Below are 22,361 nucleotides of genomic sequence, written 5' to 3'. Positions count from 1 at the left end.
ATCATTCACTCCGTGGATATGCTGTGATTTTTTCTGCCTTGTGGCGTCACGTAGCACGTGAACTTATTACGAGCTGGCAGCTGACCAATAATCCCTCGCATAATACCTGAATGCATCAAGTCGGCCAGAACGAGATCCTCGCTATGAATGAAGGAAAGAAGGGTTAATTTCAAGGGCTCGTTTTTTTGTTATACACAATATTAATGAGAACTAAAAGACAATAATGCCAAGTAAAGTATAGGGGATGTTTTTTTATTAATAAATGTAAGGTAATTGTGAAGAAAGAAAAGTGGACGAAAAGACAGCTTGCCGCGGGCAGGGACCGAACCTGCGACCTTCGAATAACGCGTCCGATGCTCTACCAACTGAGCTACCGCGGCGGCCATCCCCCCGTCCACTTTATAGGGTATATGTGTGCATTTAAACGTGGGAGCGTCAGTCAGCGCCGCCAGTAGCCATGACGGCGAGTGTGGAAAACTCTTTTTCTGCCTTGTTGGCGTCACGTAGCACCTGAACTTATTACGAGCTGGCAGCTGACCAATAATCCCTCGCATAATACCTGAATGCATCAAGTCGGCCAGAACGAGATCCTCGCTATGAATGAAGGAAAGAAGGGTTAATTTCAAGGGCTCGTTTTTTTGTTATACACAATATTAATGAGAACTAACAGCCAAGGAAAGTATAGGGGATGTTTTTTTATTAATAAATGTAAGGTAATTGTGAAGAAAGAAAAGTGGACGAAAAGACAGCTTGCCGCGGGCAGGGACCGAACCTGCGACCTTCGAATAACGCGTCCGATGCTCTACCAACTGAGCTACCGCGGCGGCCATCCACCCGTCCACTTTATAGGGTATATGTGTGCATTTAAACGTGGGAGCGTCAGTCAGCACCGCCAGTAGCCATGACGGCGAGTGTGGAAAACTCTTTTTCTGCCTTGTTGGCGTCACGTAGCACGTGAACTTATGACGAGCTGGCAGCTGACCAATAATCCCTCGCATACTACCTGAAAGCATCAAGTCTGCCAGAACGAGGCCCTCGCTATGAATGAAGGAAAAAAGGGTTAATTTCAAGGGCTCGTTTTCTTTGTTATACACAATATTAATAAGAACTAACAGACAATAATGCCAAGGAAAGTATAGGGGATGTTTTTTTAGTAATAAATGTAAGGTAATTGTGAAGAAAGAAAAGTGGACGAAAAGATAGCTGGCCGTGGGCAGGGACCGAACCTGCGACCTTCGAATAACGCGTCCGATGCTCTACCAACTGAGCTACCGCGGCGGCCATCCCCCCGTCCACTTCATAGGGTATATGTGAGCATTTAAACGTGGGAGCGTCAGTCAGCGCCGCCAGTAGCCATGACGGCGAGTGTGGAACACTCTTTTTCTGCCTTGTTGGCGTCACGTAGCACATGAACTTATTACGAGCTGGCAGCTGACCAATAATCCCTCGCATACTACCTGAAAGCATCAAGTCTGCCAGAACGAGGCCCTCGCTATGAATGAAGGAAAGAAGGGTTAATTTCAACGGCTCGTTTTCTTTGTTATACACAATATTAATGAGAACTAACAGACAATAATGCCAAGGAAAGTATAGGGGATGTTTTTTTAGTAATAAACGTAAGGTAGTTGTGAAGAAAGAAATGTGGACGAAAAGTTAGCTTGCCGCGGGCAGGGACCGAACCTGCGACCTTCGAATAACGTGTCCGATGCTCTACCAACTGAGCTACCGCGGCGGCCATCCTCCCGTCCACTTTATAGGGTATATGTGTGCATTTAAACGTGGGAGCGTCAGTCAGCGCCGCCAGTAGCCATGACGGCGAGTGCGGAACACTCTTTTTCTGCCTTGTTGGCGTCACGTAGCACGTGAACTTATTACGAGCTGGCAGCTGACCAATAATCCCTCGCATACTACCTGAAAGCATCAAGTCTGCCAGAACGAGGCCCTCGCTATGAATGAAGGAAAGAAGGGTTAATTTCAACGGCTCGTTTTCTTTGTTATACACAATATTAATGAGAACTAACAGACAATAATGCCAAGGAAAGTATAGGGGATGTTTTTTTAGTAATAAACGTAAGGTAATTGTGAAGAAAGAAAAGTGGACGAAAAGATAGCTTGCCGCGGGCAGGGACCGAATAAAGTGGACGGGGGGATGGCCACCGCGGTAGCTCAGTTGGTAGAACATCGGACGCGTTATTCGAAGGTCGCAGGTTCGGTCCCTGCCCGCGGCAAGCTATCTTTTCGTCCACTTTTCTTTCTTCACAATTACTTTTTCTTGAAATAAACATTCAGTTGGCAGTCAGCGCTTGTCCCGTGGTCTTCGTTCCTTTGTCGTCCTTGTTTCATTGGCGCTGTTACTTTATTTGTTCTAATTATGAACCAACTAGCCCACATCAAGTTGTTACTATTCCGGTAATTTGCTCCGGTACAGCTCCTACTACACTTGACGCTGCAACAGAACCTCTCCACTCAGCCTGTGTAAAGAAGAACGTGCTGGTGCCACATTGCTTGGTGTCGGTAGTTGACGGACGCTCTGGAATATGGACGATGAATTACACGGCCCAGCCCATACTTCTACCTTCTGGTATGAAGCTCGCACTCTTCACAGAAGAAACACCGGCTTTACTGGCTGTACTCGAGGCTGCTGCAGACAAGTCCTTCCATTCGGGCCCCTCCGACTCGCAACTACTACAGATGGTAAGCAAGTCTCTTAGCACGAGTGAGCGTCACAAGTTACTGGCCATTTTATCCAAGCACTCGCAAGTCTTCGACTTCTCGCAGAATGATAAGGCGTCCTCTATTCCAGCGTCTCGAATACGCCATCGTATCAACACCGGATCAGCGAACCCTATATGACAGAAGGCGTACCGGGTATCACCGACTGAACGCAAGATAATTAGCGAGCAAGTTGAAGAAATGCTGCAAAAGGGAGTAATTCAGGAGTCTGCGAGTCCTTGGGCCGCACCTGTCATTCTCGTCAAAAAGAAGGACGGAAGTTGGCGATTTTGTGTCGATTACCGTCGGCTCAATGCCATTACTAAGAAAGATGTCTACCCGCTTCCGCGTATAGACGATGCGTTGGACTGTCTTCATTCGGCTTCTTACTTTTCTTCCGTCGACTTGAGATCTGGCTATTGGCAAATCCCGATGCATACCGAGGATAAAGAAAAAACGGCGTTCGTAACACCCGATGGGCTTTTTGAATTCAACGTTATGCCATTCGGCTTGTGCAACGCGCCCGCCACTTTCGAACGATTCATGGATGCCATTCTGCGGGGTTTAAAATGGGAGATATGCATGTGGTATCTAGATGATGTTATTATCTTTGGACGCACATTTGACGACCACAACGAGCGTCTAGGCATTGTGCTCAGCTGCATACAAAAGGCTTCTCTTGTGCTCAACTCCAAGAAATGCCATTTCGGTGAACGCCAAGCCTTGGTGCTGGGACATCTTGTGGACAAAGACGGCGTCAGGCCCGACCCTGCAAGGACAGAGGCTGTTGTAGCCTTTGAGCCACCTCAGTCGGTCAAAGAACTGCGCACCTTCTTGGGGCTATGCTCCTACTTTAGGCGATTCATCCCTCACTTTGCTGACGTCGCTTATCACTCGACAAGCCTCCTGCACAAGAATGCCCCATTCGAGTGGACGCCCGAGTGTTCAGCTTCATTTCGGCAGCTGAAGTTCTTGCTGACGTCACAGCCGATACTCCGGCACTTCAATCCTACCGCGCCAACAGAGGTCCACACAGATGCAAGTGGCGTCGGTCTTGGTGCTGTGCTGGTCCAACGCTTGGATAACAGGGAACACGTCATCGCCTACGCAAGTCGGTCATTAAGTAAACCCGAGCGCAACTACACGGTAACTGAACAAGAATGCCTCGCTGTTATTTTAGCTGTTCAGCGGTTTCGGTCATACCTCTACGGGCGTCAGTTTACGATCGTCACGGACCATCACTCTCTGTGCTGGCTCGTCAATCTTCGGGATCCGTCGGGACGCCTTGCACGATGGGCTCTGCGTCTGCAAGAGTACAACTTCACTGTCTCATACAAGAGCGGGCGACGACATGCTGACGCTGACTGTCTTTCCAGGACGCCTTTCCGTACAACGGAATGTGATGCAGATAGCTTCGACCACGTAATCGCAACCGTACGCCGAGATTTCCCTGACGTCGCCACCTTCGCGAGACTGCAAAATGAGGATCCGACTCTAGAGCCTCTTTTCTCTGCCGCGAAAGACTCAGGTCGTTTTTGTGTCCGCGACGGGGTGCTTTATAAGAAGAATTTCTCCGCGACAGGTGCACGCTACCTTCTGGTGGTGCCAGAAGCCCTTCGCTCTTCTGTCTTACGTATCGTGCACGATGACCCAACTGCAGGTCATTTAGGATCCATGCGGACACTCCATCGTGCCAAAGAAGGATTTTACTGGCCTCAAATGCGCAAGACCACGGAGACATACGTAGCCAGTTGCGCTGAGTGTCAGAGTCACAAAAGACCTGCCAACGCTCCCTCCTGTTGCCTAAAGCCTGTAGCACTTCCCAGCTCACCTTTCGAACAAGTAGGCATCGACCTGATCGGACCGTTTCCACGTTCATCCAAAGGCAACCGCTGGATCATAGTATGCGCCGACTACCTGACTCGCTTCTGCGAGACGGCAGCACTACCCTCTGCAACTGCTGGTGAAGTGTCGCAGTTCATGCTGCATTACATAATACTTCGTCATGGTCCCCCACGTGTGATACTTAGCGACCGTGGCCGTCAGTTCACGGCCGATGTGGTTGAAGAACTTCTACGTCTGTGTGCCTCCAACCTGCGGCATTCAACGCCTTATCACCCTCAGACCAATGGCTTGACTGAGCGCACCAATAGAACACTATGTACGTTAGCTCGGACCACAAGAACTGGGATGCAGTGCGTCCGTTCGTCACATACGCCTATAACACCGCGCAACACGAGACCACTGGATACAGCCCGTTTTTCCTTCTTTACGCTCGTCCAACGAGGTACACTTTGGATACTATATTTTCTTTCTGTAGTCATGACGACGCTTGTATCGCGGAGACCCTTTGCCGGGCGGAGGAGGCTCGGCGACTCGCTCGACTGCGTACTCTGGCTTCACAAGAACGGTCGAAATCGCGATACGATAGCAGACACCGGGAAGTAACTTACCAGCCTGGCGACTTAGTGTGGTTATGGACTCCTGTGCGTAAACGTGGACTGTGCCAAAAACTACTCGCCGACTATGTTGGACAGTTTGTCGTGACTGAGCGTCTTAGTGAAGTGAATTATAGAATTGCACGCCTCACTGCCAGTGGAAGACGGTAATCTAAGACCGAAGTCACCCATGTAGCCCGTCTAAAGCCGTTCACTCAGCGACTACCTCGCTGGCTTCTCGACGGGCGGGCACTTGCCGTCCATCCCCTGTAAATAAACCTCTATTTAACCTCGTTTACGAGTCCGTAACAATATATATATATATATATATATATATATATATATATATATATATATATATATATATATATATATATATATATATATATATATATATATATATATATATATAATATATATATATATATATATATATATATATATATATATATATAATATATATATATATATATATATATATATATATATATATATATATATATATATATATATATATATTACATATATATATTTCAATTATTTATGCACAGTGTACTAGGTCCAAGACTCCAAGAATATGTTATCCAGCGAGTTGGGTCGTCGCCTTTTAAGGCTCCAGGACGCGGCAGCGTCAAGGTCCGGCAATATATACTCGTGATATTTCTGGAGAAGGACAAGATACTAAAACTTCTGGGGAGCCAAAAAAACGCCAGGCCTGCGCTGACACCGCAGCACAGTCACAGCGAAAGCTGGAAGAGCGGCGTTTCTAAAGCACCGTTGTAAGCTCTCTTGGGGCTACTAATACAAGTACACTAGCAAGGTACCCACTACGCCACAAATCACAATGTTTGTGAAGTTCGGAAGCACCTACTAAGCCATTATCCGTCATTCTGCGGAGAAGCGAGGTACCAGCTACACGCCTGTAAGCATTATGTGCACTTTGTTGACGCGACGACTGATGACGATGAAGAATTATGCCTCAACCCTTTGTAATGGGGTGGAAGCTTTAAACGGCCCACCAGTTATGTAATTTGCATTAGGTGACGCCCGGTCGCTATGTTCCTCTCTCGCCATGCTGTATAACATACGTTGACGTGGGAGAGAGAGGTGGGGGGGGCGACGAACTTTACTGAGACCCCGAGGAAATGGATCATGCGCTTATGGGCTTCCTTGGCAACCAATACAAGTGCACTTGCGAGGAACCCACTATGCTATAAATCATTGTAATATTTGAGAAGTAGGAAAGCAGGCATTATGCCATTTTTCGTCATTCTACGGAGAGCCGTGGTACCTGCTAAACGGATGTAAGGCATTATGCGCACTTTGTTGATGCTGTGCCTGATGACGATGAAGAATTATGGCGGAGCCCTTTGTAATGGGTTGCAAGCATTCAACAACCTCCTCGTTGCGCAATTCGCATTGTGTGACGCCTGATTACAGAGTTCGCGTTGTGCGACGCTTGGTGTTTATTTTACTCCTCTACCACGCTATATTGCATATGTTAATGTGGTTCCTTCCCGACATGTAGCCTGTATAGGACATTTTTGCAAAGCAGATTCAAGCACCGGCATTGCTCAGAGGTTGAATACTGGGCTCCCACGCAGAGGGCCCAGGTTCCAACCTCGTTCCATCCTGAAATTTTTTTCTTATTTCGTTTTTTTTTTCTTATTTCGAGCGATAGTGGTTACGGACAACTACGGCGCCAAAAACGGCCGGTGAAATGATCTCATAACAGGTTTCGCTGTAATACTAAAACTTCTGGGGAGCTATTCTCGATGCGTTCATCCAAAGAAGATGTCCACAGTCTATTTCGGCAGAGCGCATTCAGTGATTCGGAAAAGCGGTGAGCAGTGATGTCACCTCGCTCTTGACCACGTCGCCACACCGAACCCGCCAGCACATTCCTAGAGTAAGAGAGTGGACGAAATGCACAGAAACAGGAACTTTTCAAGTCTGAATTTGCATATGAATGTGTCCCAGATGTTTGAGAACGATGCAGGGAATGCGTACCGACCTTACAGCTGCGTTAGACGGGCGGCCGCATTAAACCTAAATCGATGGCTAACACGACCAAAAGACATGTGCACCGAAAATCGGATCTCTGAGGGCTGCGTTCGTTGCATTGAAGCGCATTCCGTTCCAATCATTTGTGCCGAGAGTGTTTGAAAGCTTCATGATGGCATGATGGCGCTGCAGAACAAGAACCGGAAACAGGAGGCACGCTTCTCGCCGAGCTCCCGCTATGCAGCGGCCGCTGAAATTGACAGTCCATTACATGGACACATCGAAAAGAGCTCCTCCGACAAAGTGCTGTATTTTAGTTCCAGATTCCCCATTTGGATTAAGAGAAAAGACTAACGGCGGGCCACCGCAATTATTGCGCGGCGGCGGCGGCGACGTGATCTCTCTTGGGACTTCGGCGGCGGCGCGAGCGGCGTGACCAAAAACAGCCGGCAGCGGCGGCGGCGGCGGCGGCGGCGCGGCGCGGCGCGGCGGCGCACACCTCTACCCCCATATACCAATTTTGGTCTACGCCAAGTTAAGGAGACGATCATGAGAGCACCCAGACGTAGGCAGATAGATAGATAGATAGATAGATAGATAGATAGATAGATAGATAGATAGATAGATAGATAGATAGATAGATAGATAGATAGATAGATAGATAGATAGATAGATAGATAGATAGATAGATAGATAGATAGATAGATAGATAGATAGATAGATAGATAGATAGATAGATAGAAACGCTGAAAGTGCCTCAGGTTCGCTAAGAGACGCTTCGCATTTAAAGAAAAGAAAGAAAAAATTCGGCAGATCCCACGCCATGTGGGAAATGGTGTTATGCGAAGCAATCAGCGAGTAGTTGTCTATGCTGCATGTTTGGCTTGAGTCAAGTGTTAGGAGGTGGATCGACGTGTTTTTGTAAGCGTAGTAGTTGGGTGCTCATCGGGGCCTTACCAGGCACGCCGACTACACTGGCGTTTAAAGCGTAACTTAAGGTCTGACGTAATGTCAGCACTCGCTTTAGGGCACAGACGTGAGTATTATCGAAATGAAGTGCGCTTTGCGGAGCGATGATGTGAATATCATACGTAACTTTCGTTAGCGTATTTTCCGCCGTCGAGCAATGCTTGTATACAGCTTGCTGAATCATAAGAATACACGCGTAATGTTTATTAGACTTCTATGAAAGCGCAACCAAGACAGGAACCACAATTGACGTTAACCCGGCATGACGCCTTTGTCATTTGAGTACATATGTAATGTTTACTGCTTTGTCATAAAATTAGGTAGCCAGCACTGCAACAACAATTGACGAAGCACCAATATTAGGCCTGCATAGGGTCTTTTTCTAAAGCACTCTCAACACGTGGTGTGGCTCTGTGGTAGAATACCTGACTTCTACGCAAAATGCTTGGGTTCGATTCCTGTTGGGACCCTGATCTTTATTCTTTCCATTCGTCGGGTCAACGCTTCCATTTACCTAAATGTAACACCAACTATGGCAAAATGACGTCCGCCTTCGCGGTCATTAAATTGTGGAATAACCTGCCCTGTACACTAAAATCATCATCATCTTTTCATGCATTCAAACATGAACTTAAAAACCTCATCTTGCATAACTAGGTTGATAACTATAATTATTTCTCATATGAAATCGGAAAGATTTTGCAAATTTAGGTTTTTGTCTTATGGCGTGATTATGTCTACTTGTATATCTTATTACTATGTTCTTGTGTTGCATTTAGGATGCTTTTTACAGCGAAAGCTGTTATGAGATCATTTCACCCGCCGTTTTTGGCGCCGTAGATGTCCGCCGCCGCCGGTGTCCGTAACCACTATCGCTCGAAATAAAAAAGAAACGAAATAAGAAAAAATTCCAGGGTGGAACGAGGTTGGAACCTGGACCCTCTGCGTGGGAGCCCAGTATTCAACCTCTGAGCCATGCCGGTGCTTGAATCTGCTTTGCAAAAAGGTACTATACAGGCTACATGTCGGGAAGGAACCATATTAACATATCCAATATAGCGTGGTAGAAGAGTAAAATAAACACCAAGCGTCGCACAACGCGAATTCTGTAATCAGGCGTCACACAATGCGAATTGCGCAACGAGGAGGTTGTTGAATGCTTCCAACCCATTACAAAGGGCTCCGCCATAATTCTTCATCGTCATCAGGCACAGCATCAACAAAGTGCGCATAATGCCTTACATGCGTTTAGCAGGTACCACGGCTCTCCGTAGAATGACGAAAAATGGCATAATGCCTGCTTTCCTACTTCTCAAAAATTACAATGATTTATAGCATAGTGGGTTCCTCGCAAGTGCACTTGTATTTGGTTGCCAAGGAAGCCCATAAGCGCATGATCCATTTCCTCGGCGTCTCAGTAAAGTTCTTCGCCCCCCCACCTCTCTCTCCCACGTCAACGTATGTTACACAGCATGGCGGGAGAGGAACATAGCGACCGGGCGTCACCTAATGCAAATTACATAACTGGTGGGCCGTTTAAAGCTTCCACCCCATTACAAAGGGTTGAGGCATATTTCTTCATCGTCATCAGTCGTCGCGTCAACAAAGTGCACATAATGCTTACAGGCGTGTAGCTGGTGCCTCGCTTCTCCGCAGAATCACGGATAATGGCTTAGTAGGTGCTTCCGAACTTCACAAACATTGTGATTTATGGCGTAGTGGGTACCTTGCTAGTGTACTTGTATTAGTAGCCCCAAGAGAGCTTACAACGGTGCTTTAGAAATGCCGCTCTTCCAGCTTTCGCTGTGACTGTGCTGCGGTTTCAGTGCAGGCCTGGCGTTTTTTTGCTTATTTGTTGTTCTTTTTTCTAAGTTTACTGCTCATTTTCACTTGTGTTGCGTATTTTACATGCTGTTATAATTAATCCTTTTAATGTTATTGTTAACCGAGGGTCCCACTGCAGTCGCTTGGACCCTCGTCTGGATACTAATGTCTACTAATTTTGTATTTTGAATGAATAAACTGAAACTGAAACACTGCCGATGTCAGTTTTTCTTTACGCTGTCGCATGTAAATTAGCAATGTCTGTTCTCGCCTTTCCTGGGAAGATATAAACTGTCAGTCTCCTGTGGCGCATACCCGCTTACCGTAAACGAGTGTGCGCCACATGTGTCTGGAGGAAAGGGTTTGACGACGCACGCGGCAGGATTTTCACGTTATTGATGTCATGACCAGAAAGTCATATTTGTCAAACCCTCTTACCCTCCTATTCCAATTTTGGTCTGCATAGCGTTAAGGAGGCGATCATGAGAGTGCCCAGACGTAGGCGGCTAGATAGACGGATAGATAGATACGTAGATAGAAACGCTCAAACTGCTCAAGGTTCGCTAAGGAATGTTTCGCAATTAAAAACAAACGGGAAGGAACAATATGCATTCCTTCAATTCTGTTTGCCGTGCTCATCGTGCCTGCGCTGTGAAGCGAGTGTCCGCAGACATTTTATGTTACACTTTCTTCTTTATCTGCGCCCGCATGACATCGGGCTTACCAACTAGCTCAGCTCTCTGTTATTCTAAACATCGGGCTTGTTAAAATAACAGAGAGCTGAGCTAGTTGGTAAGTATTCATTCTAAAAAGACAGGGCGTGCAAACACGGACACAAGAAAGAAGTCTGGACACCACAAACGCCGACTAACAACTGAAGAGACGCACAACGGCTGAAAAGAAAGAAGGCACGAGAACTTATCTGCTCATGCCCAGGCAACAGGCGAACCTGTCAATCCGGCACCTGTGGCGGTCTACGTGGAAGATAACTGTTAAGGCATTTGATTTCATCTTTATGCAAGTTAATCGACGGTTGGCTCACGCATGCGTTACCACTATTCTCGATATGCCATGCTTCAATCATCAGGCGCATTTCTTCATTTCTATGCCGATACAACACTGCGCATTCATCAAATTTTGGCATGCACTTACAATCTCGACAATGTAAAGATAGATTAGAAGGTGAGCCTCCTGTTAGCGATCTCTTATGTTCCAACAATCTCTGGTTGATGCATCGGCCCGTCTGTCCTAACCGAATTACCTAAGGCGCCTTCCAAAAGATTGTCAATCTTGCTAAGGTATAAATCACTAAGAACCGGAGCAACTTTAGAACCAATACAAATCCCTGATTTCTACACATAAACGCCTTCCTTCCAACCTACCAGCGTCGACTTTAAGTACATGGAAAGGATTTCTAGAAATGCCCCGGTAGAAACGCCACATTTTTAGGTGAAAACCGTCTGGTGCTCTTGTTCATTAATACATTCATTAACACATTTTAACAAGTCCTCATGCGCCAAAGAATAATACAGGTCTTCAATATCCATACTAAAGGCCTTACAACAGCCGGGGTTCTCCTCTGAGAGGAACTGAACTAGCGCCTGAGAATTACGCATACGAAAACGGTCTGAAAAACTCAAAGAGGTTAAGCGATAGGAAGAAACGTGTCGTAGGTATACCGTACATTCATCTGCGTATCTCACAGGCTAAAGAAAGTAGGAACTAGACACGGCGTTAATGTTGTTTTCACGGCTGCCAATAAGCTAGGTAAGATTTGTGCCGCTGTGCAGAGGAAGAATGAGGGAGTAAAAGACAAGAAGCGGACCGATATTTGTTTCGTAAAACACACCAACAAAGTCACTGATTGCCGTACGAGAGTGGTGTATAAGATCCCTTTCAGCTGCGGCCGCTTCTACGTAGGACAGACGGGCCGATGCATCAACCAGAGGTTGTTGGAACATAAGAGATCGCTAACAGGAGGCTCACCTTCTAATCTATCTTTACATTGTCGAGATTGTAATTGCATGCCAAAATTTGATGAATACGCAGTGTTGTATCGGCATAGAAATGAAGAAACGCGCCTGATGATTGAAGCATGGCATATCGAGAATAGTGGTAGCGCATGCGTGAGCCAACCGTCGATTAACTTGCATAAAGGTGAAATCAAATGCCTTAACAGTTATCTTCCACGTAAACCGCCACAGGTGCCGGATTGATAGGTTCGCCTGTTGCATGGGCATGCGCAGATACGTTTTCGTGCCTTCTTTCTTTTCAGCCGTGGTGCGTCTCTTCAGCTGTTAATCGGCGCTTGTGGTGTCCTGACTTCTTTCCTGTGTCCGTGTTTGCACGCCCTGTCTTTTTAGGAGGGCTTTTTAATGTACCTCATGAACATTTACTACAATATATAGAGTCAAGAAAGATCTGAAAGACAATTTAGTGTGCATAGACCTGGAGCAGTATTTACCAAACAATCTGACGCCGCGGAAACTTAGATATAGCGCCAACTTTCCAATATTTAGGGCGAACACATTATCGAAGGCCACCGAATAATTAGGAAACGCTGTCTACGATTGAAAACTTTGGTAATTCGACCAAAGAATATTTTTATGCTCTCGTACTGGCGGTTAGAGCAAGTGTTTTGAGTGCAGTCATATCTTGTACGCACGGCCAAAAATGCTGGGACTGCGGCTCTGCTTACGTCTCAGCTGATGCAGAGCCAAAACTGGCACCCGACGTGCCATACAGTGTTATAAAAGTACTCTACAGAGAAACCTGGCTGTAGTTTCTATCGCAGCTGCAACGCATGGCGTTTCAGACAGCTTGGGAATAATTAGTAGTGCATTGATTTGCTCAAGCTTCGTTCTTTCGGCTCCGTGTGGCTCTGTGTGGCCTGCAGTGCCTTTGTAGCGAGACGAAGTACTGCAGGTTTTCAGTAGTCCCACTTCACCACCTTGACCCTTGTAGGCTTCACAACTGAAATCAGCTCACGGCGTTCATAACGAGTCATTATTTTATCCGAAGGTAAGCCAAAACACGACAATAAACAAAGCCACAACTGTGTTCAAAGCCGCAAGCACAAAGACTAGGCAAATCCATGTACTACTCGTTCTTTCCATTGTGGCTGGGCGATCGCAGAGTCACAGTTCCCTGTAGTAAATATTGTGGGAAACTTTATGGCGATAAGGACAGGCCGGCCGCTGTAGTGTTTATTCGTTCCACATGACGAACAGCACCCTTTCAAAAATGCCCGCCTTTTCAAGCGACGAAAATTCTGGTCAATAGCTGTCTCGTACAATCTTATTTCTGTGTATGTATGATTTTGTCATCGAACGAAATTGACTTTTCTGTACCACGTTATCGTGAGGCTGGCGAATACAGCAGCCAAGACGCGAGTTTGAAACTGAATTATTTGACGGGCAGCTTGTGCCTATAGCAAGTAACACTAACAGTACGGCGATACCAGCGAGCACGCCCGACGGCTGTCGTAAATCTGATTTACAGCTGATATGCGTCAGCTATGTATACGCGAGCAATCGTATAAATTACAGCGCAAGTGATCCTGATCACGTACGCTCCGGAATAAACACCACTATTCGCGTCCCGCATGCGATGCCATCTGATTACAAAGAAGATTGCTTAGGTATAGAATCGGCGATAGCATACGAGAATGCTTCAATACATGAAATGCGCATCTCGCACTAAGCATTATAACACTTAACAAATGTCAGTGTATAAGGAGGAGAAAGAAATAACTTTATTCAAAAAATATTTGAAGCCTTTGTAGATGGTCGCTTGCCTGCGGTGTCCTCTTTCGCCCAGGCAATGGTTGCGTTTTGTAGTTTTTCTTCGGGCGACCGCATTGAAATCTCCCATGTCGTTTTTCATGGAGCCTGCGAAAGCCCTCAGGGAGGGGTAAGGCACTCGCAGTCCCAGAGGATCAGTATTTGGTTTACTATAGAATTTTCATCGTAGTTTTCGCATACTGGGTGAACCTCTCCGTTTCTGAAGACCGCTGAGCGGAGAGTGGTAAGGGTGTGACATAGGTCACTGGGAAGTATAAAGAAAAGCACACCATGTAATTATAAAGCTTAACAAGCTTCCGCCCATTAAAAGGGCAATCGGACTCGCACAATATCGTTGCGCAATGAATATTGCAGGGCCCCATGCAATATGCTCAATCGAGGCAGGACGCCTGCTTGAAGCATGCATTATTTTTCTTCTATCTACTTAACTATGACTGACAATAGTAAGACGGGGCGTCCTTGCTTAAACAGCTTACAATTTACCTACATCTTGCTCTGTTTTCAAAACAACCATTAGATGGCGTGCATTTAAGGCCTATCTTGCGATAATGGTGCCGTTGCGCATATTCGCAGCTATTGATGTTTAGATTATATGCAGCGGCCCCTATATGTGAATAATGGCTGGGATGGTGCTACATAAAAACTCACTGCCTTTTAATCCCGGTGGCGACAGACAAATGTCACATATATTGTGCGTTCTTTTCATCAGATCGAAATTTAGCATTTCGCCAACAGCATCTTTATCTCACAGTCGGAATCAGAATCAATTTTATTGTGATTGGTACAAAGATCACATAGTGATTAGACCGTTTTGATTAGACCGCTAGTGATTAAATCGTTTCCATTTCTTTTTCAACACTTCTGTTCGCAGAAATACTCTAATCGTCCCGCTTCATCATACTCAGCAGCAGCATCCTGACTGCGCCCACTGCAAGGCAAAAGCCTCTCCCATTTTCCGCCAATAAACCTGTCCTGTGCTTTCTGCTGCCACGTTCTACCCACAAACTTCTTCATCTCATCTGCCCACCTAACTTTCTGTCTCCCCCTCGCGCGTTTGCCTTCTCTTAGAATCCAGTCTCCACCCGCCACGGTGGTCTGGTGGGTATGGTGTTCGACTGCTGACCCGAAGCCCAGAAATTCAATAAGCCAAAAAGTTTTAACATGTGTATTACCTATCAGGGCCATATATTAGTACAGGTCAAGACCGTGAAGTTACTTGGTTTGTGGTTTCAGGAAGACTTATGTTGGAATGAACATATAGCAAATTTAACGGCAGAATTAAGTAAAACATCCGTGCACAACCGTTCACCGGCCACCCCGCATATATAGGCACTGGATCCTGACCTGCATTGTAGTGCCGGTGGAAGATTGTCCTTGTGCGTAGTTGAACAATAAAGATTCGCAGCGTGCACGTTAACTGAAAGCGGACTGCGGCTCTCTGTGTCTAACATCGCTTCTGACTCTCATTGCCCATTAGCAGTGATTTTGCTGTGTGAAACACCGGCGCACACAGCATGCTTCAGCCCTTCACAGGTTTTACGTTAATGAAGCTGAAACACCCTTCCTTGCATGCTTCGCCAATGCCCAAACTTTCTTTCTCGTTCCTATAATTTGTATTTGCAAATTGTTTCTGATGGCCTGCGTGGCTCACTGCATTTGGAGCAAAGGCCTTTTGTCAGGCTGCTAAGTCTTTTGCCTTTGCTCCATTTTCTGTAGCAGAATCGCGAGTTCGGCTAGTTGGTGGATGTTCACACGGACAGAAAGAAGAAAAGGACACCGCGCGGTGTCCTTTTCTTCTTTCTCTCCTATTTTGACCCGTTGCGCTGTAAATTATTTTACGATGAACCATTTTCTGTTCTTGTACAAAAAGAAAAAATAAGGAATGAATGAGCGAAAGGCCGCGGCATGGAATCCCGGCAGCTGCGGCCACATTTTCGATGGAGGCCACTGTGCTTGAGGACCGTGTATTTAGATATATGTGCACGTTAGAGAACCCCAGGTGGTCAAAGTTTACAGAGCCCTCCAGTACGGCGTCTCTCGTAATCATACCGTTGTTTTGGGACGTTAAACCCAAATGTTAAACCCAGTATGTTACACCAATGTTTATCTTGCCTAAGCTCTACATGCCCTGCCCATGCCCATCTCTTCTGGATTTCGACTAAGACGCCTTTAACACCCGTTTGTTTCCTGACCCACTAGCTCACCTCCTGACCCTCTAGGTTACATATCTATCATTTTCCTTTTCATTTCTCGCTGCGTCACATTCAATTTAAATTGGACCTCCTTGGTAAGCATCCAGGTCCCTGCCCCGTAGGCAAGCCCCTCTTACGCTGCTTCAACTCTTTAGACCTTACCCGCCACGATGTTCAAGTGGTTAGGGTTCTCGACTGCTGACCCGAAGGTCACAGGATCAAATCCAGGCTGCGGTGACTGCAGTTCGATGGATGCGAAATGCTATAGGTTCGTGTACTGAGATTTAGGTCACGTTAAAGAACAACAGATGGTCGAAATTTCCGGAGCCCTCCACTACGACGACCCTCATAATCATATAGCGGCTTCGGCGCGTTAAACCCCAACAAATGTTGAACACATTAACCCTCTTTACTGATAAATTCTTCAAGAGTAGCATGTCATAGAACGGGTCAAAAGATAAGCAGTGAGTTCACATATTTTTGCATTGGACAGTGGAGACGCGCAATGCAAAATATAGGTAATCAAATATGCGAGTCATAAATAAGTTTTATACAGTTATGTCGCTGACCAAAGGCTCTTTGTCGACAGCACCCTGTTCTTCAATGTCTTCATGGAATAGCTACGAGCGTACTTCAAATTATTTCATGAATTGTCTGTTTTATTTGAGTCGAAACTTAAGAACACGAACGCCAGTGATGAGTGAAGCTAGGTTAACACAGGGCTAGGCTAACGACGTGAGGCTAGGTTACCAAACATAAAATATAGATGTATATATAAAGAAAACGGAGGACTGGAGGACTCTATAGAGGCGCTTCTCCGGGAACCAATTAAGCTGTCACTCGGCTCCTGTCGACATGCCTAAGGGTGATCCGTCACTTGGAGCACTTCAGTACCGAACAAGGGCAAAGTCAAAGTATATAGTAGATCACAGCAACAAAACGAAAAGAAAGAAAGCGTTGAGAGACGAGTTACCTTAAGAGGACGACACGATCTAATGAACCAGTGAAAAGTGCCGTCTTATCGTCTCCGACATTCATTGTTTAGCTGAGGACTGCGTGAGCCCGCAGACAGAGAACCATTGCACGACGTTGAATAAAAGAAAAAAAAACAGGAAAAGAAATTTACCAATCAAACGTCCAGTCACTAATGCCTTTATTTCTTCCTCTCTCCGAAGTCTTTGTTATTCCCTCTACTGGCTTGTCGTAATGAGCTAAAGACGAAGCCAATCCACGATTAGTCGGGGCCGCTTTCCGTAACCCCAATTTCTTAGTGAATTTATTCCTCGCGTACTCTTTACTACCATAGCTATTCAGGCTCCTATGCCACTCGCATTATGCGCACGGCTGGCTGCCCACGTTACTTCAATGGAGAGGACTCGGGCCTCTCAGTATTGATCGTCCATGTTTTATGCTTTATCATGCTTTATCCATGCTTAGTCTCGGTTTCACTGCTATTTCTTTAATGCTCGTCTCCTGCACACTTCGCTTTCACTTTGTTCCGCAGCATCGCATGTCTCACTGACGGCACTCGCCACACAGCCAAAGATGAGCCGAAGGCAAGGAAACCTTTTCTTCGGCCTCATGTGCACTAAAAAAAGATACTACTTTACATAAATCATAGGTAAAAATTTGCGGGAAATTTTCTTAAGGGGTACGGTCGCAGTGTGCGGAACATTTTATCAGCGCGATAAAATCGTGACAGTAAATTATAGGTAGGTTTTTACGAGCCGCAACCACGACATGATTACGAGCCACGCCGTAATAGGGGACTCCGGGTTCGTTAGACCCCTTGGGCCTAAATTGACGAGCCCACAAATCTAAGTTGACGGGTGTTCTTACATTTCGCCTCATCGAAATGGGGCCACCATTGGCGGAAATGGAAGCCGCGTTCTCGCGGTTAGCAGTGCTGCAGCTCGAGTAGCTACCGCAGATTGTTTAGATCGTCGCTTCCAGTGTATGCCCTTATGCCTAATTAGCGAAGACCTTGGCTCCAACACAGCATAGAGGAAGGAGCAACTTCGACAAAAAAAAGGAGTAACTTTCACCTGATTAACTTGTTTGTTTAACTCCTCTCGTAGCAGGCACCGCTCTTAAGCAACGGAAGATTTACAACAATATACTGATTACCCATGGCAGAAACTTATTCTCGAAGATACTTCTTTTTTTTTTAACTCACTCAACAACGTAAGCCGAGCACAAGCTCGTATGCGCTACAAAATAGGCGCTGCCATTGGGTGCGCCCACACTCGCCATTCCCATCTTCCGCCTGTGATATACGCACCCACAATCTCCCGCTATCCATTCGTCTTTTCACGTGTTATCCCGAATGCTCTGACGAAGTGCGCGAATTCGGTGCATCGGACAATGCAAACATCCCTTTAATAGTGAATGTCGGATTTCCACACCTCTAAAACCTCGGCCGAATTCGCAAAGCCATTCAATTACGAAGCAGGGAACATTGCCAGCGCAGGCAGTCGTTTCTCATATCCTCACTCCCCACCCGTTTTCTTTGTTTCTTTTTTATTTCATTTTTTGGCGCTCGCACGCATCAGCGCGCGCAACGACTCCCCGCGAAACGCAAAATGCCGGTCGGTGGCTGGCGGCCACCTGCCACTTGCAGGCAATAACAGAGCTGTCTTAATTAGGCGCCAAAATAAGAGAGAATACTGCGTACATACGGGCAACACTGCAAAGCCCTACTAATGAGCGGCACTCCAGCACCGGCATGCCCAGCTGCGTCCAGCCTCCAGCAGCTATACAGAATGGCGCAGATATGCCGCTGCTTCACATAAGGACGGCTGGCCGAAAACACAACACTGAGCACGCGATACACACGCACCTCGACTTGCCGACGACGCTGTTTTCGAAGAAATGCGCCCGGGGCGCTTCGAGAAGTCATCGTTATAAGCAGCAGCCTTACTAAGCGCCATTAACACGGCGGCCCACACAAAACGCGAGCGAAATGTTTTCATACCTGCAATGGCGTTAGCCCTGTAACGAAAAAAAAAAACACACTGACAAAAAAAACAAGTATACAAAAGAGGGGTGCGTACCACTCCTCTGCACAAACTTGGTGCCTCAGAATCCTGGCTTGAGCTAGTTGGTACTGGTTCATAAATGACGAAACATTTCAGCGCAAATTCAACGACGACACGTTGGCGCCCGTCCTGTTTCTTTTTCTTATGTGCCGTCGTTGAATTCTCGCCAGAGAGTTTCCTCAATTGCTGCCTCAGTTCATAGCCTTAAACTGTGTGCGCGTGAGGAAGTATGAAAAACTACTAACCAGACCCTTCGAAACATTAAAAATTACGTACACTGAACAATCAGGATCTCGTTTCCTGGGCGAGTGAATATTGTACTTTGAAGGCGGCACCGCGAAATTATTTATGTTTCCTTAGCGTCATTTGTGCTAGTTTAGCGCTGGCTTCTTCAAAAATATGCACGCGTTTTACTGTGAGCACTGTCGCAAAATAGTGCGGAATAGAGGAACCTGGAGTGTGGCACTATGTCGAAGAAGAGGAAACCGAGGAGGCATCGTGGGCACGCGCACGTGGGCGGTGCGGCAGTTCGCCTTCAGCACTGGCAATAAACAGACGTCTGTCTTTTACGTCCGGGGAACCAGTCATTTCGCAATATTAGATGCGAAGTATCTTAAGGTGGAGCTCAGTCCGGTGGTGGTGGTGGTGGTGGTGTGCGGCGTGACCACCCTTACTGCGCATGCGCATACCCTCTCACACACATCCTCTCCACTCTCTCCCCTTCGCCTCTCCACTTTTCCTCTCCCCATTTCCCTCTCCACTTTCCCTCTCCCATACCCTTTCCCCTCCCCCTTTCCACTCTTCCTCTGAAACGCGGAATAGACATGCCGAAATTCTCTCTTGCGCAACGCCGCGATGAGCTCGAGCGCATGCGCGTCCCCTCCCCTTCTCTCTCCTCTCCTACGCTGCCCCCCTCTCGCCCGCCTGTCGACCGCGTTCCCTGCTCGCCCTGTGAAAATTAACAGCCAGGCTAGATGGAAGATACGACGCGCGTAGCGTCCCTCTTCGCGCTCCACGACGCGAGGTCGGTAGCATGCCCATCGAACGCCAACGGAACGCGATCGTGCAAGTGCTCCGGCTTCGCATCGCCTCATGGACCCCTTTAGCGGGAGATGGTGTAATTTTTTACTGGTGCAGAAACCCGGGACCGCCCCTCGAGAGACGCCTTCACACCACGTCCATAACGAACTCGGATCAGCTGTCGAAGGAGCGTGGTGCGCCCGGGACTGGTGTTACGCGACCTCTAACACAGTTAACGGACCTGCTACAGCAAATGGACCCCGACCTCTCGGAAGTTAGCGTGGAACTCAATTATCTCAAGGACAAGAGATCAACATTGTCGAGACTGGACGACGCAATTGTTGCAGTAACAGATCAAGACAAGCTTGGCCACGATGTCGAAACGGCACAGGATTATAGCGAGAAGATCAGGTAACCCTTCGCGGGCGCCGAGCACTGGCTGCATAACGTCAGCAGGCTACCAGGACGCATGCTCAAGCTAATGTCTCCGGATCGAGCAACCTAGACCTGCCGAATTCCGTCGATGCTCCGGACCCGGTGATAGAGCGGCGTCAGCGATCGGATGTGCTACTTAGACTGCAGATTCCATTAGAATACAGACTACATTCGACGGCAATCTGCGTGAATTCCAGGACTTTTGGGACCATTACGACGCTACAACCTACCAGAATAACGAATTGCCCCGCATCAAAAAGCTGAAGTATTTGCTTATGTACTTGATCAGCAGCGTGGAGCTGTTCATTGAAGGCATCCGGTTAGCCAAGCATAATTACGACCTCACAGTCAAGACGCTTACGGCTCGCTTCGGATGGCGAGATCTTCTCATTATTGAGCATGTGGATCATCTTTCGGCATTGATTCCCGTGAAGAGCTCGTCAGATGTTGCCAAGCTTCGCGCACTCCCCGACAGTGTGCAGTTCCGAGTGAGCGGATTAGAAAGCCTCGGAGTAACACTTGTACTTCCAAAGTGTATATACTAAAATTGGAACGATTCAGAGAAGATTATTGATAACATTACAAAATAAATGGCTTGCCAGACGTAAAAGAAAGACGTCTGTTTATTGCCAATTCTGAAGACGAACTGCCGCACCGCCCACGTGCGCGTGTCCACGATGCCGCCTCGGTTTCCTCTTCTTCGATATAGTGGCACACTCCAGGTTCCTCCGCTCCGAACTATTTTGGAACAAGCACATGTTTCACAGCGAAGCCGTATATGCCTAGAGTCTGGCAGATCGCAGCGGTCGTCAAAAGACGCGTGGAACAATTTCCTGCTCCCTTCGCGCATTACCCCCTCGCCACAGGTTCACCTCACACCTGTCTCCTCGCCGTTGCCGATCGATGCCCCCTTCACAAGAGTGGCGATACTGCCGGCTACACTTCCCACTAATGGTTGTGCCCCCTTTTCTCGTGACGTAGAGATTGCACTAGCTGTGTTATCAGCTCTTACCCCTTTTGACTCTCTATTGGACGAATGCGCGTCGTTCGCCCTGACGAAGAACATTAGTTATCGAAGGAGCGTTAACATGCAGAGAAGACGTACGAATGGGCGCGAACACGACCTGAACCTGCTGCCGCAGAATGTGCAGCTGAAGGTAAACATTAGACAGAAGTCTGTCTGGTTGGGTAAGTAAACTGAGATAACTGATATTTATTCTCCAACCAAAGTTACGAAGACACGTAAAAACCCGACGTTTCGGAACCAGCTCGGTTCCTTCCTCAGGGGGGACTGCGGCGGCTTGGCAGCGGCCTCTTTAAGGCACTCTCGCGGCGGTTAACGACCCCACGCATTACCGAGGAGCGTAGCCCATGCGCATACACCGGGGGGAGAGTTCCGAGTGAACGGTTGATATTTTGAGTGGTCCTCTGTATATGCCACGACTCCAGTAGTAACCTCCTCCTCCACTTGGTTTCACTTTCGAGGATGGAAACATCGGACTCGCGATCTCGGCGCCGAAAACCGAGGCCCTCGTCGTCCACCCTCGTGCTGAAGCCCGACGACGTCTTCCGTGCCTTCAGCTGGATGGTGCACCAATAGTTTGGAGTAGCAACGTCCGCTACCTCGGCCTCACGATAGACAATCGCCTCCGATGGTTCCCGGCGGTGCGACGTGTACGACAGACGACGCGTCGCGTGGAATCGGCCGTGCGCCAACTACTCGCAGGCGGCAACGGCTGCCCCGCTGCCTTCGCCTGCACCATCTACGAGGCGATGGCTCTGTCTGCCATCCACTACGCACTGCCGATCTGCAAACTCCAGGCGCCACAGTGGCGACTGATCGACCAGGACCACCGCCGAGTCATCCGCATGTGTCACGGAATGCCTCGTGGCTCTCGTGTGGCCGAGACCCTCGCGGAGGCTCGT

The 22,361-nt window shown here is 47.5% G+C and overlaps 1 protein-coding gene across 1 annotated transcript; it reads left to right on the top strand.

The window, feature by feature from the left end:
• The first annotated feature begins 3,294 nt into the window (after positions 1 to 3,294).
• On the top strand, positions 3,295 to 20,415 carry LOC119403574 (uncharacterized). The gene is made up of 4 exons (XM_037670501.1): positions 3,295 to 3,858; positions 4,522 to 4,873; positions 17,447 to 17,498; positions 20,118 to 20,415. Exons 1-4 carry the CDS (start codon positions 3,295 to 3,297, stop codon positions 20,413 to 20,415), a joined length of 1,266 nt encoding a protein of 421 aa, XP_037526429.1.
• Positions 20,416 to 22,361: the final 1,946 nt, after the last annotated feature.

This window comes from Rhipicephalus sanguineus, chromosome 8 (genome assembly GCF_013339695.2).
Source record: "Rhipicephalus sanguineus isolate Rsan-2018 chromosome 8, BIME_Rsan_1.4, whole genome shotgun sequence".
Lineage (NCBI taxonomy): Eukaryota > Metazoa > Arthropoda > Arachnida > Ixodida > Ixodidae > Rhipicephalus > Rhipicephalus sanguineus.
This window is presented reverse-complemented; position numbering and strand designations above follow the sequence as displayed.

Excerpts from the sequence above, each read along its gene's own strand:
- LOC119403574 (XM_037670501.1), top strand. The coding sequence starts at position 3,295 with ATGTGGTATCTAGATGATGTTATTATCTTTGGACGCACATTTGACGAC. Across the intron at positions 3,859-4,521 it reads AACCCGAGCGCAACTACACG|CCTGTAGCACTTCCCAGCTC; the intron begins GTAACTGAACAA and ends TGTTGCCTAAAG. Across the intron at positions 4,874-17,446 it reads GCGCACCAATAGAACACTAT|CATCGCATGTCTCACTGACG; the intron begins GTACGTTAGCTC and ends TTTGTTCCGCAG.